The sequence below is a fragment of the Lolium rigidum genome, chromosome 1 (assembly GCF_022539505.1).
Source record: "Lolium rigidum isolate FL_2022 chromosome 1, APGP_CSIRO_Lrig_0.1, whole genome shotgun sequence".
Taxonomy (NCBI): Eukaryota; Viridiplantae; Streptophyta; class Magnoliopsida; order Poales; family Poaceae; genus Lolium; species Lolium rigidum.
The window spans coordinates 30,588,715-30,605,476 of NC_061508.1; the positions used below are offsets into that span (position 1 = coordinate 30,588,715).

Below are 16,762 nucleotides of genomic sequence, written 5' to 3' on the forward strand. Positions count from 1 at the left end.
CAGGTTATTCGTCGAGCTGCGCACTGGATTCAACTATGGGCTCTCTTACTCCCGGAGGATCAGCGGGAGGATATGGTTACTGGATGCAACCGGCTGCTGACGGTTGCTCAGGACTTCTTTTTCCAGGCTACTTGGATGGCGTCATATTAGTAGAATATCAAATGGATAGCTTCTATATGCGCTCGATGTTTCGTGGTTGATTCATGTATCGACCTTAGCTGATCCATGATTGTAAACTTTTGCTACATTATACTTGCACTTTTTAATAAAGTAAAAGCCGTGTGCATCATTTGATGCAGAGGCTGGGGCGATGCTCCCATTTCGAAAAAAAAGTGGCCATGGCTTGGATGGCAATTTTGTATCGCTATTGCAGCGAAGTTTTTTGTCGGCTCGGTGGACACGTTTCAGAGGGGGTGAACTGCATATGTTGAGGCGATGGCCTCTGGCGTGATGTGAAGGTCGTAGTCTATGGGTAGTTGCCATGTGCAGCTTGGGCTGCGGATAGCTAGGTCGTGTGGCGTTGCAACTCGAGATGGAATTTGGAACAGTGGCCCCAAGAATTGTGTAACGTAAGTGTTTGACCTTGTGTTGTGTGGACGACAAGGTTACTCTCGATGTTGATCGTCGATGTGTCTCCTTTTGGCGCGTGTAGTCTTGTGGAGCCTGGAGCACCGGCGTCTTCATCTCTGTGAAGCGCAGTTTTTGGATCTTTAGTGGGTTTGGCCCCATGGTATTATTGGTGTTCTTTTATCCCATACCCTTGTATGGTTTTAGAGGTTTTCACTAATAAATTTGACACCTTCCTGGATAAGGGCAAACCTTTTTTTTACAAGAGATAGAGAATCGCCTCTCTCCCAAGCTCGACCATCCACGAGGTCCTACCCACAGACGATGATGCTCGACGTGTCGCCTACACCCGCGATGCAGCTCTGCCACGTAGGAAGAAGGGGAGAACAAAAACAAAACAAAACAAAAAGAGAAAAGAAAACTCATTGACATGTGAGTCCTATGTGTCAATTAAACCGCAGAGAAAATGGAGGCAACATAAGTGAAATTGGGGTCAAATTCTAAAAGTTGTTTAGGGGCCCATTTTAAGGGCTACTGCTAGAGATGCTCTCACATTTTAGACCATAGTTTATATTTATGTAGCAAAATTTATGTTGTTAGTTGAACAAAATGTAGTGTGGAAAAGTACTTCCCAATGTAGGGATGTAGAAAATAATAGAGCGAAGTAGAGGACACCATAATTATGTATCAATGTTAATAACATAAAAATATGGAGAGAAAATGGTACAACATTTCTGTCCCACACCAATAGTAACATATATTCTTCATCTCTTGCAGCACCCTACCACATGGTGTATGTGGTGAGCAACCTAAACAAACAAAAAAAATCTCTTGCAGCACCCTTTTAGATTTTAGCGTTCAGTTTTTCACCCGATAGTAAATGTAAAAACAGCGTGGTGTAAATCAAAAGGGAATGAAAAAGGGGTGAAAAAAAGAGCAAGCTTCCCCAACTGCCTTGGAAGATTGTGCGCTGTAGGTCCCACAGCTCCTCTTTGTAATCTTGCGCCATATGCAGGAGCCTTGTCACCATGCGTTGCCGCTCTGACCCCCTATAAATTCAGCCACTATGAGTCCAAAACTTTGCTTTCCATCGCCATCTCGCTCTGCTCGCCTCCCTGCCTCTTCAACCTCCCCAAACAACACCCGTCTCGAGTGCGCTGCGGTTGTGGTTTTTGGCTTCTTCTCCATCATCTTCTCCCGGCTTGGGGCTTGGTTGCTTGGTGTGGCTGAGCTGAGCTGAGCACAGGGTCTTGCTTGCTTGCTTGGTCACCTGGAGTGTCACTATCTGTCTCTGCTTTTTTTCCCCCCAAACTTCTCTGTGCGTGTGTGTGTGTCCTTTGCTTTTCCTTTTAGGCTTTTGCTTTCCCAACCTCTTCTCGGCTTCAATAATGAAGGTGGAGCAGTAGTAGACTAGTGGGTTCGTTCGTTTGTTCTTGAAGGCTTCTCCTCCAGTCTCGTCTCGTCTCGTCTTCACTGTTGTTCCAAAATCCAAATCCACCTATATCTCAAAAAAAAAAAAATCCAAATCCACCAGCTGCTTTCTTTCCTTTTGCAAATCATTTATTCTTCCCGGGGTAATTTCGGCTACAGGTAGTGGGTAGCGCTTTCCCTTCTGTCTTCAGGTGGTGTTGATGCGGAGGGCTTGAGGAAAGTGTCCTCTCTTGCTCTTGGCCGCCATTAACTTCTCTGTCAGGGTTGCTCGATTGTGCCCAAATAGGCTCCGGTTTCTTGCTGGGAATTGGGTCAATTGGGAGCTGTTGTCTCAGGGTTGGGGTTCTTGCTTCCAGTTGAGCTGATTGGAAGGTGTTCGGGAGCTGTTCCAGTGTAGTCGCTAGTGCAAAAAGAGTTGTTAAGGTGCTGTGAACTGGGTCAACTGGGATGCTTCTGGACGCCATGATGATGGAGCCAAGGAAAAGATTGATGGGGATGGAGAGGGATCAGTTCCCCGTCGGCATGCGGGTCCTCGCCGTGGACGATGACCGGGTGTGCCTCAAGGTTCTGGAGGGCCTCCTTCGCCGCTGCCAGTATCATGGTCAGTCCCTGCTTGCACTTCAGTATGTGTGTTTTTGTGAGAAACCTCATTTTTCTTATAGGCCATATTACCTGGAGCTAAGTGTGTTTTCTCTTGTCAATCGCCTGCTGTTACTTATGTTTTGTCCGGACAGTTTGTTCTCATATTTGCATTGTATTACTATATAGTGCACTGCATTGGTACTGAGTAATGACTGTTGCTTAAATGCTTCTGTAGTTGCAAGGGTTTCCACATGCAGAGTAAAAAACTTCTGTCATGGTCTGACATGTACATTACAAGCACATATTTTGCAGATGTTTTCCGATACTCCTGAATTCTATAGTTAACTTCAGAAAATGTTGGATGTCTTATGATGAATGCAATATTTACTAATTGTGCATCCTCTGCTTTCAACAATTGTAAACTCACCTTGTACCTCCTTGACAGTCACAACAACCAACCAGGCTATTACTGCACTCAAGCTGTTAAGGGAGAACAAGGACATGTTTGACCTGGTTATCAGCGACGTCCATATGCCTGATATGGACGGCTTCAAGCTCCTCGAGCTCGTTGGGCTTGAAATGGACCTCCCTGTCATCAGTAAGTCGAATAGCTCCTATTTCGCCCACTGCTAATTATTGGTAGTACTTATCGTAGATTAATGGTGTTTCCATGTTTGAAACATGGATGCTAATGAAGTACCATTCAACTCATGCAGTGTTATCGGTGAATGGCGAGACAAAAACTGTACTGAAGGGGATAACTCATGGTGCCTGTGACTATCTCCTAAAACCCGTTCGCATCGAAGAGCTTCGGAACGTCTGGCAGCATGTTGTGAGGAGGAAGTTCAGTAACCGTGAAACCAATAATAATCTTGATTTCTGCAAGGAATACAGCAAGAATCCCACCACAGATTCGTACCATGGGCTCAGCCAGGTTACCTCTGGGTCCTCTGACCAGGGTAACAGAGCCAGCAAGAAGAGGAAAGAACCACATAGTGAAGAGGAAGACGAAGGCGACGACAACGATGCTCACGACAACGATGAGCCCTCGGGGTCGAAGAAGCCAAGAGTTGTGTGGTCAGTTGAGCTGCATCGAAAGTTTGTTGCGGCTGTCAACCATCTCGGAATTGATAGTAAGAAAACGCTCCCCCGCGTTGCCTTTTGCTTTCAGTTAAATGTGCTTGCAGGTTTGCAGCAACTCATTTATGCCGTGTCCTTTTCTCTTACTGTTTTGATGCATGTTTTGATGCAGAAGCTGTACCGAAAAGAATACTCGACCTTATGAACGTGGAGAAGCTCACTAGGGAAAATGTTGCGAGTCATCTGCAGGTACGGCAGCATGTCATTTACTTCCACTATTAACTCTTTGAATGCCTTTTCTTCATTCATGAGCATGTGATGCGAACAAAGTTATATTTATACAGAATTATGACTAATATTATCTGCAACTGTATCCTTATTGTCCTGAAGAGAGCCTCGGCTCCTCGGGTCTCATTATTTTCAAATTTTGAAAAAAAACATATTTTGAAGGGTCAGAAAATTTGAAACAAAATCCATATGTACATGATACCAGTAAATTTCAATAATACCTGTAAAAACTAAAAGGACATGGATATTGGGTGCAACCATTTGGCGACGGTAGCACGGGATATATACAACCAGTGCGGTTGGCGTTCTGAGAGGCGACTCACATGAAGATCTTGTGGTGCCTTGTGTGCTTCCGTTCTTTTTCTTTTGGCTAGTTTTTATGGAGACATTGAGTGACCCGTGATCTGTAAATTTTTTGTGCATGTCCATACTTTAATAATGCAATAAAAAGTTGTATGCATCGATCGATGCAGAGGCTGGGGCTTTTTTTCCCCATTTCGAAAAAAAAGATGATTTCATTTGTTGGCTGTGAAAAAAAATATGGGTCTACAATATCAAACAGTGCATCTTATATAGAACAACATTTCAGTTTTTTATGTAGCCCTTAAACTAATATATTATCAAATAATTGCAGGTATGTAGTTAAGGTGTGTATGTACTTGGGGTAAAAAATAATCATATTTAAAAGAAAACTTGACGAGGGGCCCAGGCTCAACTATGATATTCGTATTGTCCTGGGTGAAATAAAAGAGTGTTCCAGGGTTGCAGAATGCAGAGCAGAACTTAATTTGGTATTAATGGCCTGCTGTTTTTTTATAGTAAATATTGTGTTATTACGACGCGATCGTAGTGCCCTTGCAAAATGGGTTAAGTAATGAAATTTTGTAGTTTCATTGCACACTCCGATTTCTTTGATGTTGCATATATTCAGTTGGTTTTGAGCAAAATTATAAAAAAAACATTCTGCTCAATCATACTCAACTTTTCACAAACCTGAAATGGACATATCCAATGTAAATTGATGTTTGCTTATTTTATTACTCCAGCCATGTAGACTAGTAGATTAAATTTGAGTAAGTCAAATTAATACGTGGTTCATTACAATTTTACTGTATAATTTCTAATTTGGCTACATAGTATTACTTCTACAAACCGGCTAGAAGGAATACACTGCTAATAGTCCTGACCACTTTGTTAAAAGTTTTTCTCGAGAAAATGGAACAGCTTTGTGTCTTCAAAATTGTCAGATATAAAAATTATTTGCAAGCCTACGCTAAAAGCAAAATCCCCACATTCTCTCTATCATGTAGAGCTTTCATGTACTAGTTCAGCAAGAATAAATCACCATGCCAAACAAGGAAGTGGTTATCTTACGACTGTATATCTTATTTTTCGGACTTTTTATAATTATATATCCCATGCATGGAATATTTGAATTGTTATTTTCTGAGTACATACTTGCCTCCATGCCTAATTAATTGTCTTTACACACCATGCAGAAGTACAGGCTATACCTCAGACGGCTAAGTGTTGTGGCGTCACAGCAAGCTAGCATTGCTGCTGCTTTTGGAGGTAGAGATCCCTTTTTGCACATGGGAGCATTTGAAGGGATTCATAATTATCAACCTTTTGCCTCTTCTGCTGGCATTCCATCTTTCAATCCACATGGACTTCTAAGTGGTGTTGGTGCAGCAGCATTTGGGCTTGAGGACCTTGCTCCTTCCAAGGCAATTCAGTGTGCTAGCAGCAATGGTGCAGTAAGCCATTGCATGGGCGATACAAATAAGTTCCACATTGCAAACTTACAAGAAAAAAACCAAGCCAATTTGGCGCAAGGCTTGACCGCGCCCCTTGTGCAGCCCCAGCTCCAACAGAAGTGGATCCCTCAAGAAACCAGTGATCTGTCTTCTTTCTTTTCTGGTAGTGCTCTGGCTAACACAATGTCGGGCACTCTCCAAAGAGTTACAAGCAGTTCATTTCCACCAGTAGAGCTTTTGGAGTGCACACAGATCAAAGTTGGAGCCCATTCATCAATAAGAATACCATCTGCAAGTTCAGGACTGCTTGAAAGGTCTGTTGGGCTTTCCCCTAATTTGCAGGATTCTAGTATATCCCAGCAGTGTGCTATTCCAATTGATGATGGATTTTCTGTCAACAAGTTACCATTACATATCCCGTTTGTTGATGTCAGCACGACAAAACTGGATGCTAGCTTTGTGGTTCCAGAACAAGATATGGACCAAAAGGGGAAGTTTCCAGAAAGAGTGACAGTTCTCCCTTATGAGAGCCTTATAGCAGCTGACCGGAGCAAGTGTGGAACTCGTTCTTCTGGCAGTACAATGCTGCTTCTTTCTGATACCGGGAGACATTCAAAATACTTAAAGTTTGGAGTTGCAAGCAATTCTAGACATGGAATGGATGAAATGGTTAATGGAAGTTTTAACTACAATGGTGGTGCCAGTGTGCCTGAACAGAATGATGTGTATGATTTCGGAATCTCAAAGCTGCAGGGTGGATTTAATTCTAGTAGCTGCAGTTTTGATGGCCTTCTCAATTCCATAATAAAAGTGGTAAGAACATCAGTTCTGTTAGTCTCTTATTTCTTATATTTAAGATTCTATGATTTGCATGGATATTTTATTTCAAATCATTGGCACTGATCAAAGCATAGTTACCTATATCTAAAATTGCAATCGTGATATTTCTGAAGCCTTATTCTGATTTCATCGCAGGAGAATGATGATGTGCCGTTCGCGGATAACGACCTGGGGTGTGAACTTTTTCCACTTGGTGCCTGCATATGACAGCTGGGGAGTATTATTTAGGCTAGTCCTCCACAGACAAGAGGAGACTGTACAGTTATGCTTAGGGGTATTTATCAGCTAGGCTTGTGTACACTGGATATTTCTGAATTCTGATAGCTAGCTATGGATTCAATGGCTTGTACTAATCTGTACTTTCTCCTATAAAGTAGGTATTGAAAGTGATTATGCTCAGATCATCACCAAGAAGCGAAATATATTCCTGTAACCTCAGCCCCATATCTAACGAAACATGTGCCAGATTTCGTATGGTGTAACATATCTATCTATTATATACTAAAAGCAAAATATGAAACTAAAATAGAGAAGCCACATTAATCCACATCACTTAAATTAATTTTAATAGTTAAATCTAAAATCTATGGCTATGATATAACAAAACATTAAGAGTTACGTAACGGCGCTGGTCCAGTTTGACACGTTCTAAAACAGCCGTGCCAAGTACGCACGTTCAGGTCTCAAAATAAAACAATGGACTTGTGATGTGTCAGGTAAAAATAGATTTTTTTTTTTTGAGGAATCAACGGGGGGCGATTGCCCACCTGAACTCATGTATTTATCAAAACAATAAATCGAATACAAGTGTTGACCCTCGGGGGGGGGGGTCCGGGCGGCATACCGCGCCCGAGGGGAAGGGGGGTTTACAGGGGGTGGTGGTGGGAGCAGGGGGAAGCTAAGAGATGGACTGGCACCAGGCCAGCAGGGGACCCGTGTCTACCCTAGGCGAGGCGCGGACGGTCCAAAGGTGTAGGTGGTCAACGACCATAGTAACAACTCGGGTAGTAGAGAAGGGGTCAGCGTCGAAGATCATCTTGTTCCGCGACTTCCAAACGGACCAAAGGAGAGCAAGGATGGCGGTGTTGCGTGCCTTGATGTGCATTCGTGGTAGATCCTTGGAGAGGCCATCAAGGAGAGCTGGTAGGTCAGCGCCGTCCCGGGGTCGCAACGAGGGAGAGACGATGTTCCATAGAGGTCCGAGGCGAGGACAGCAGACGAATAGGTGTGAGATGTTTTCCACAGTCCCTAGGCAGAACGGGCAGTCGGGGGAGGGAACACACCCGAGACGGTGTAGCAGGGCGCGAGTTCTGGTTCGAAGCACCGAGAAGCAAGATGGTCAGTCTACTTCTGCCGCCAACCACCAATCACCACCGCCAGACATCTTCACCGATGCTCCTCACGCAGTGGTAGGCAAACGCCATACCCGGCAACGCCCAAGCTGCAGCCGCCGCTCTGAATCCGCCGCTCCAGGGCCGCTGCCCCGGCATCCTCGTCCGCCACTGCAGCACGCCAGCAGGAGGAGATTACCTTCCCCGATAGGCAGCCCCCTCGCCACCTTGCGCAGGACATGCCCGCTCGCCTTTCATGGGGCCTCCTCGTTGCCCCCGAACAAAACCTCCTTCCGCTCAAGCAACCGACCGGGAATCGACGCCCCGCCGAGGATGCCACCACTCCACGCCTCACACACGAAACCATGCGCGAGGAAAGCCTCCTATAGAACCCGATCCGGTCACCAAGCAGCAGACCAGCCGCCCAACAACCACCATGGCCGCGGCCCGCCAGGCCCAAGTAGAGCCTAGATTGGGCCTGCCTCGTAGCCGCCAGCCGTAGAGCCCCGGGCCACCACAGGCTTCCACCGCTGCGACCTCCAGCACGGCAGCCCCCCAGCGCCGCACCTCCTCCATGAGAAAGAGCTTGGGCAGCCTCCCGCCGCCGCGGGCTCCCCCTCCCGCGAGCACGCCTCCGCCGGCCGGAGAGAAAACAGGGCCTGTCGCCGCCGGCTCCGCGCGGGCTTTGCCCGGCGGAGACCACCGACGGCGGCAGAGGAGGCAGTGGTGGTGGCCGGCGTGATTTTCCGCCGCCCGTGTCGCCCAGGGGAGGGAGCGACGCCGAACACCCTTTATTAGATGCCCCAATAATGTTTTCGTGTCATGATGTACTGCACCTATTGATATGAAGTCATGATAAATGAAGTTGTCCGATTAATCTATTCTATCGATCTAATGTTAGGACAATCATATCATTAGGTGAGTAGAAACACTTGACTGTTGACTTGGAATGTCACGACACATGACATGTCTAGATGAATATAAACGTTCGAAAAGTTCACTTGTTACTTGCATCTGCTGATCGAATGTCACGATACATGACATGGCTAGATGAGTATAAACGTTCGAAAAGTTCACGTGTTACTTGCATCTACTGATCGAATGTCACGACAAATGGTACCGTTAGATGAGTGGAGAGACTTGATTTCTTGACTTAATACTTACATCTATATATCGAACGTTATTATAGATTTTTTTTAGCATAAACAGTAGGAAAAACTCCCTGATGCGCCAATTTTGTTATTATAGATGTTATGGTTAGATTCGTAGAACATGTTGCAACATCCCTTGTGGGGCCTCGTGAACCATTAAAGAGTTGATGAGTGTGCCATTTCTATTTTTAAAAAGCATTTGAAATAATTATGACTTTGGTTGCATATTAATAACTGATATTTATATATTTCCAAAGTGAATACAAATTATATGCTAAAAATGACATCATTTCTTAAACCTATAGGATATGTCTCATGTACACATAATATCTCTTCATAAAAGACGGACATGAGTTACCTAGCCCATGTAGGAGAAAATTATCAAAAAATATAAACAAAATAATTTTATCATTTTTGTGTAACTCAAACAAAGTATTGCAAACTGAGAATTTGCACGTTTTTAGTTACATCATTGGCTACATAAAGATCTCTTACAATTTTTTAATACGATTTTTTATTTTTAAAAATAAAGGGATCACCGGAACACGGGAGCTAGAAATCTCCACTCCAAAATATTATGCTATTTTCTGCGATGCAAGGAAAATCATCAAGTTCTACAAGAATCCTCTAGTGTTGCTGCGGCGATCCGCATGGATGCGTGAGTGGAGTATGTTGCGGCCTAGCATGCAACCTCTCTTTGAAGCCAAGGTTCCACCTTCATAATCACACTATGAAGATCACGTGCACTCCAACTCGCCTCTCTTAAGAAATTCACCATGCCTCATTTTGTTTAGATATGTTTTGTTTTGCAAGGCATAATTAACTTGTGTAAGATTTCCTTCTTTTAAAACAACAATTTATTTTAACTCTAAAAAAAATTAATTACTCTCATCAATTTTGATCTCCAGTAGTAATATTTGAGCATGCATATTATTTTGTTCGTAATGGTGAACATTTATGATGTATACAAACATTTTTTGGGTATATATCATATGTTTTTATAGGAGAAATATTGCCCGTTCAGAAAGCCGACAATTATGGACACATCCAAAATAACATATAAACACATACGGCCAAATTAATCCAACTATGTAATACCTCATATGTTGTTGCAGGAATGTGTTGGTAAAAAAATATAAATAATTACATAAAAATTCTAAAAGGATAATTTGTATATATGATATAAAAATATAATTTCTTGTTAAATACCCGGCGCTTTGACGCAAATGAATTCCCAAGACGAAGTGGTGGTAAGTACAAATGTTGTAACACAATACCAAATTACAAACGATAGATAGCAAACGGTAACATTTGGTTGAATGTATGGTCAGCAATCTACTTATTATAGGACAAATGGAGAACTACTTTCAAATCAAAAGATATATCTCTAGAAAATAAGATGTTACTCTAAATCATGAAATAGGTGCATTTGCCTCAAACTGAGCAAGATACTTGTTCATTCCTTTCTAAGGCTTAGCTGTTTTATAATTTTAGCCACACCAAGAGAACTAGCAACTAACGAAAGTGTAAACTAATATAGAATCACTCGGGGTGCTTATGATAGTTTTAACATGCATGAAAAAAAGGGGCATGCCACTTACAAAGGATTAGAAAATTCCAAGCCCGAGGCTGTTACCCCCATGCCCTTCCTTCACCTAAATATAGTTCTCAAAACACCAATTACCTCTTCTCCGTGGGTATCCCACACCAATATCAACAACCAAGAAATAAACTCAGCCGAGTTAAGATCATTCTAAAGTGGCCCGCGAGTATTTTGTGTGGCTTCGTCCTCCCTTGCATTACACTAAATTTTATTTTGAGGTGGCTGATATATACTGGTGTTGAGATACCAAAGGAGAAGAGGTAGTAGGTGTTTGAGACCTCAAGGGGGTGCTCAGCACGTAGAGTCCTTGGGATGGGGAGGTTGGCCCACGGCCGGAGGACAACATGGCCTTGATCATGAAGTTGATGGCGTTAATGAGCAAGTTGTCGAGAATTTTCTTGAACCACTTGAAATCACCTACGACGACATCACATCGGAAAATAGAAATGTCATTGGGTCGCAGACCACCTCGATGTACATGCCCACGACATTTGTCAAATCTGTGGACTCCTCAAGCACGTATGTAGTGTTGGACTGTAGCTCCTTCAACTGCAACTTTTCGGACTCCACCTTGCTCATGTTTAGTATCGTGTTGATTATATCTGCATGTGCAAACATACATGTTACAAAAATGGTTGATAAATCAGCATATGCTCGATATAAGAACTTACCGCTTCTATATCCAAAAACACACATAACGAAGATAAAGAGTAAATGTGAGCCACACAATAGACAAAGAACGTACTAAAGATATGGTGTGACTACCGGTTACATGTGGCCACCTATTGTTTTGTAGGACCATCTATTTCAACTACCTTCAACGTTAATATATTTAGAAACTAAAATTTATTTCTTTACCAATCTGATATTTGTTTTGATGCAATCATGAGCATTTTTCATATCAACAAGTACAAAATAAATGTGTAATTTTTTACTCTTTTAGACCTAAAATTGTAAATAAGTTATTTGTGTAACTTTACCTATTATAGCGTGAAATATATCTAGAGATAGATTACATTAGCAAAATTATCAAGTACAAATTATATCAACTAAATAAGGTAGCAGGTAATACGTAATATTTATGTATATATGCATTGATGAACCCATGAACTATAGTTTGGTCAGACAAAAGAAACTCACACAAAAAAAAGCTTCGAAAGAGCAACACCCACTAATGTCTAGAATCACTTGGGGTGCTTGTGATAGTTTTAAAATGCATGAAAAAGAGGGGCAGGCCACTTACAAAGGATTAGAAAATTCCAAGCCCGAGGCTGGTGCCGCCATGCCCTTCCTTCACCTGAATATAGTTCTCAAACACCAATTCCCTCTTCTCCGTGGGTATCCCACACCAGTATCAACAACCATGAAGTACACTTAGCCGAGTTGGGATCATTCTAAAGTGGCCTGCGAGTATTTGCGTGGCTTCGTCCTCCCTTGCATGACACTTAACAATGATCCCAACTTAGTTAAATTTTATTTTGAGGTGGCTGATACTGGTGTTGGGATACCAAAGGAGAAGAGGTAGTAGGTGTTTGAGAACTTCAAGGGGGTGTTCAGCAGGGAGAGTCCTTGGGATGGGGAGGTTGGCCCACACCCAGAGGACAACATGGCCTTGATCATGTCGTTGATGAGTAAGTTGTCGAGAATTTTTTTGAACCACTTGAAGTCACCGGCGACGACATCGCATCGGAAAATAGGAAAGTCATAGGGTCGCAGACCACCTCGACGTCTTCGTTCATGCCGACGAAGTTTGTCAACTCCGTGGACTCGTCAAGCACGGATGTAGTGTTTAACTGTAGCTCCTCCAACTGCAACTTCCAGACTTCACCATGTTCATATCTAGTATCGTGTTGAGTATATCTGCATATGCAAACATACATGTTACAAAAATAGATGATAAATCAGTATATGCTCGATAGAAGAACTTATCGTTTCTATATCCCAAAACACACATAACCAAGCTAAAGAGTAAATGTGAGCCACACAATAGACAAAAGACTAAAGATATGGTGTGACTACCGGTTATATGTGGCCACCTAATTTTTTGTAGGACCATCTATTTCAACTACCTTCAACGTTAATATATTTAGAAACTTAAATTTAATTCTTTACCATTCTGATATTTGTTTTGATGCAATCAGGTGCATTTTTCAAATCAACAAGAACAAAATAAATGTGTAAATGTTTACTCTTTTAGACCTAAAATTGTAAAAAAGTTATTTGTGTAACTTTACCATTTATGGCGCAAAATATTTGTAGTGATAGATTACATTAGCAAAATTAAAAACTACAAAGTATATCAACTAAATAAAGTAGCAGGTAATACGTAGCATTTATGTATATATGCATTGATGGACCCATGAACTATGGTTTGGTCAGTCAAAAGAAACTCGCACAAAAAAGCTTCGAAAGAGCAACACACATTAATGTCTAGAATCACTCGGGGTGCTTGTGATAGTTTTAAAATGCATGAAAAACAGGGGCATGCCACTTACAAAGGATTAGAAAATTCCAAGCCCGAGGCTGATGCCGCCATGCCCTTCATTCACCTGAATATAGTTCTCAAACACCAATTCCCTCTTCTCCGTGGGTATCCCACACCAGTATCAACAACCATGAAGGAAACTCAGCCGAGTTGGGATCATTCTAAAGTGGCATGCGAGTATTTTGTGTGGCTTCGTCCTCCCTTGCATGACACTTAACAATGATCCCAACTTAGTTAAATTTTATTTTGAGGTGGCTGATAGTGGTGTTGGGTTACCAAAGGAGAAGAGGTAGTAGGTGTTTGAGAACCTCAATGGGTGCTCAACACGGAGAGTCCTTGGGATGGGGACGTTGGCCCACGCCAAAAGGACAACATGGCCTTGATCATGAAGTTGATGGCTTTGACGAGTAAGTTGTCGAGAATTTTCTTGAACCACTTGAAGTCACCGGGGATGACATCGCGTCGGAAAATAGGAAAGTCATAGGGTCGCAGACCACCTCGACGTCTTCGTTCATGCTGACGATGTTTTTCAAATCCGTGGACTCGTCAAGCACGTATGTAGTGTTGAACTATAGCTCATCCAACAGCAACTTTCCGGACTTCACCTTGTTCATATCTAGTATCATGTTGAGTGTATCTGCATGTGCAAACATACATGTTACAAAAATGGATGATAAATTAGTATATGCTCGATAGAAGAACTTATCATTTATATATTCAAAAACACACATAACCAAGATAAAGAGTAAATGTGAACCACACAATAGACAAAATACTAAAGATATGGTGTGACTACCGGTTATATGTGGCCACCTAATTTTTTGTAGGACCATCTATTTGAACTCCATTCAACTTTAATATATTTAGAAACTTAAATTTAATTCTTTACCAATCTGATATTTGTTTTGATGCAATCATGTGGATTTTTCATATCAACAAGAACAAAATAAATGTCTAAATTTTTACTCCTTTAGACCTAAAATTGTAAAAAAGTTATTTGTGTAACTTTACCTTTTATGGCGTGAAATATATGTAGTGATAGATTACATTAGCAAAATTAAAAATTACAAAGTATATCAACTAATAAAGTAGCAGCTAATACATAGAATTTATGTATATATGCATTGACGGACCCATGAACTATGGTTTGGTCAGTCAAAAGAAACTCACACAAAAAAAAACTTCGAAAGAGCAACACCCATTAATGTCTAGAATCACTCGGGGTGCTTGTGATAGTTTTAAAATGCATGAAAAAGAGGGGCAGGCCACTTACAAAGGATTAGAAAATTCCAAGCCCGAGGCTGATGCCGCCATGCCTTTCCTTTACCTGAATATAGTTCTCAAACACCAATTCCCTCTTCTCCGTGGGTATCCCACACCAGTATCAACAACCATGAAGTAAACTCAGCCGAGTTGGGATCACTCTAAAGTGGCATGTGAGTATTTTGCGTGGCTTCGTCCTCCCTTGCATGACACTTAACAATGATCCCAACTCAGTTAAATTTTATTTTGAGGTGGCTGATACAGTTGTTGGGATACCAAAGGAGAAGAGGTATTAGGTGTTTGAGAACCTCAAGGGAGTGCTCAGCACGGAGAATCCTTGGGATGGGGTGGTTGGCCCACGGCCGGAGGACAACATGGCCTTGATCATGAAGTTCATTTCATTGACGAGTAAGTTATCGAGAATTTTCTTGAACCACTTCAAGTCACCGGCGATGACATCGCACCAGAAAATAGGAAAGTCATAGGGTCGTAGACCACCTCAACATCTTTGTTCATGCCGAGGACGTTTTTTTCAAATCCGTGGACTCCTCAAGCACGTATGTAGTGTTGAATTGTAGCTCCTCCAGCTGCAACTTTCCGGACTCCGCCTTGCTCATGTCTAGTATCGTGTTGATTATATCTGCATGTGCAAACATACATGTTACAAAAATGCATGATAAATCAGTATATGCTCGATAGAAGAACTTATCGCTTCTATATCCAAAAACACACATAACAAAGTAAATGTGAGCCACACAATAGACAAAAGACGTAATAAAGATATGGTGTGACTATCGGTTACATGTGGCCACCTATTTTTTTGTAGGACCATCTATTTCAACTACCTTCAACGTTAATATATTTAGAAACTAAAATTAATTTCTTTACCAATCTGATATTTGTTTTGATGCAATCATGCGCATTTTTCATATCAACAAGTACAAAATAAATGTGTAAATTTTTACTCTTTTAGACCTAAAATTGTAAATAAGTTATTTGTGTAACTTTACCTTTTATAGTGTGAAATATATATAGTGATGGATTACATTAGCAAAATTTAAAACTACAAATTATATCAACTAAAATAAATTAGAAGATAATGCATAGCATTTATGTATATATGCATTGACGTACCCATGAACTATGGTTTGGTCAGGCAAAAGAAACTCGCACAAAAAAACGATTCGAAAGAGCAACACCCATTAATGTCTAGAATCACTCGGGGTGCTTGTGATAGTTTTAAAATGCATGAAAAAGAGGGGCAGACCACTTACAAAGGATTAGAAAATACCAAGCCCGAGGCTAGTGCCGCCATACCCTTTCTTCACCTAAATATTGTTCTCAAACACTAATTCCCTCTTCTCCGTGGGTATCCCACGCCAGTATCAACAACCATGAAGTAAACTCAGCCGAGTTGGGATCATTCTAAAGTGTCCTGCGAGTATTTTGCGTGGCTTCGTCCTCCCTTGCATGACACTTAACAATGATCCCAACTCAGTTGAATTTTATTTTAAGGTGGTTGATACTGGTGTTGGGATACCAAAGGAGAAGAGGTAGTAGGTGTTTGAGAACCTCAAGGGGTGCTCAGCACGGAGAGTCCTTGGGATGGGGAGGTTGGCCCACGCCCGGAGGACAACATGGCCTTGATCATGAAGTTGATGGCGTTGACGAGTAAGTTGTCGAGAATTTTCTTGAACCACTTGAAGTCACCGGCGACGACATCGGATCGGAAAATAGGAAAGTCATAGGGTCGCAGACCACCTCGATGCCTTTGTTCACGCCGACGATGTTTGTCAAATCCGTGGACTCCTCAAACACGCATGTAATGTTGAATTGTAGCTCCTCCAACTGCAACTTTTCGGGCTCCACCTTGCTCATGTCTAGTATCGTGTTGAGTATATCTGCATGTGCAAACATACATGTTACAAAAATAGATGATAAATCAATATATTCTTGATAGAAGAATGTATAGCTTCTATATCCAAAAACACACATAACCAGGATAGAGTAAATGTGCGCCACACAATAGACAAAACACGTTCTAAAGATATGGTTGGACTACCGGTTACATGTGGCCACCTATTTTTTTTTGTAGGACCATCTATTTCAACTACCTTCAACGTTAATATATTTAGAAACTAAAATTTATTTCTTTACCAATCTGATATTTGTTTTGATGCAATCATGTGCTTTTTTCATATCAACAAAACAAAATAAATGTGTAAATTTTTACTCTTTTAGACCTAAAATTGTAAAAAAATTATTTGTGTAACTTTACGTTTTATGGCGTGAAATATATGTAGTGATATATTACATTAGGAAAATTAAAAAGTATAAATTATATCAACTAAAAAAATTAGCAGGTAATACTTAGCATTTATGTA

General features: G+C 41.6%; 1 protein-coding gene across 1 annotated transcript; it reads left to right on the forward strand.

Moving 5' to 3' along the window:
* Positions 1-3,025: 3,025 nt before the first annotated feature.
* On the forward strand, positions 3,026-7,016 carry LOC124685154 (two-component response regulator ORR22-like). Its single transcript, XM_047219480.1, has 5 exons — positions 3,026-3,178; positions 3,297-3,713; positions 3,833-3,909; positions 5,448-6,518; positions 6,681-7,016. Exons 1-5 carry the CDS (start codon positions 3,082-3,084, stop codon positions 6,750-6,752), a joined length of 1,734 nt encoding a protein of 577 aa, XP_047075436.1. The 5' UTR covers positions 3,026-3,081; the 3' UTR covers positions 6,753-7,016.
* Positions 7,017-16,762: the final 9,746 nt, after the last annotated feature.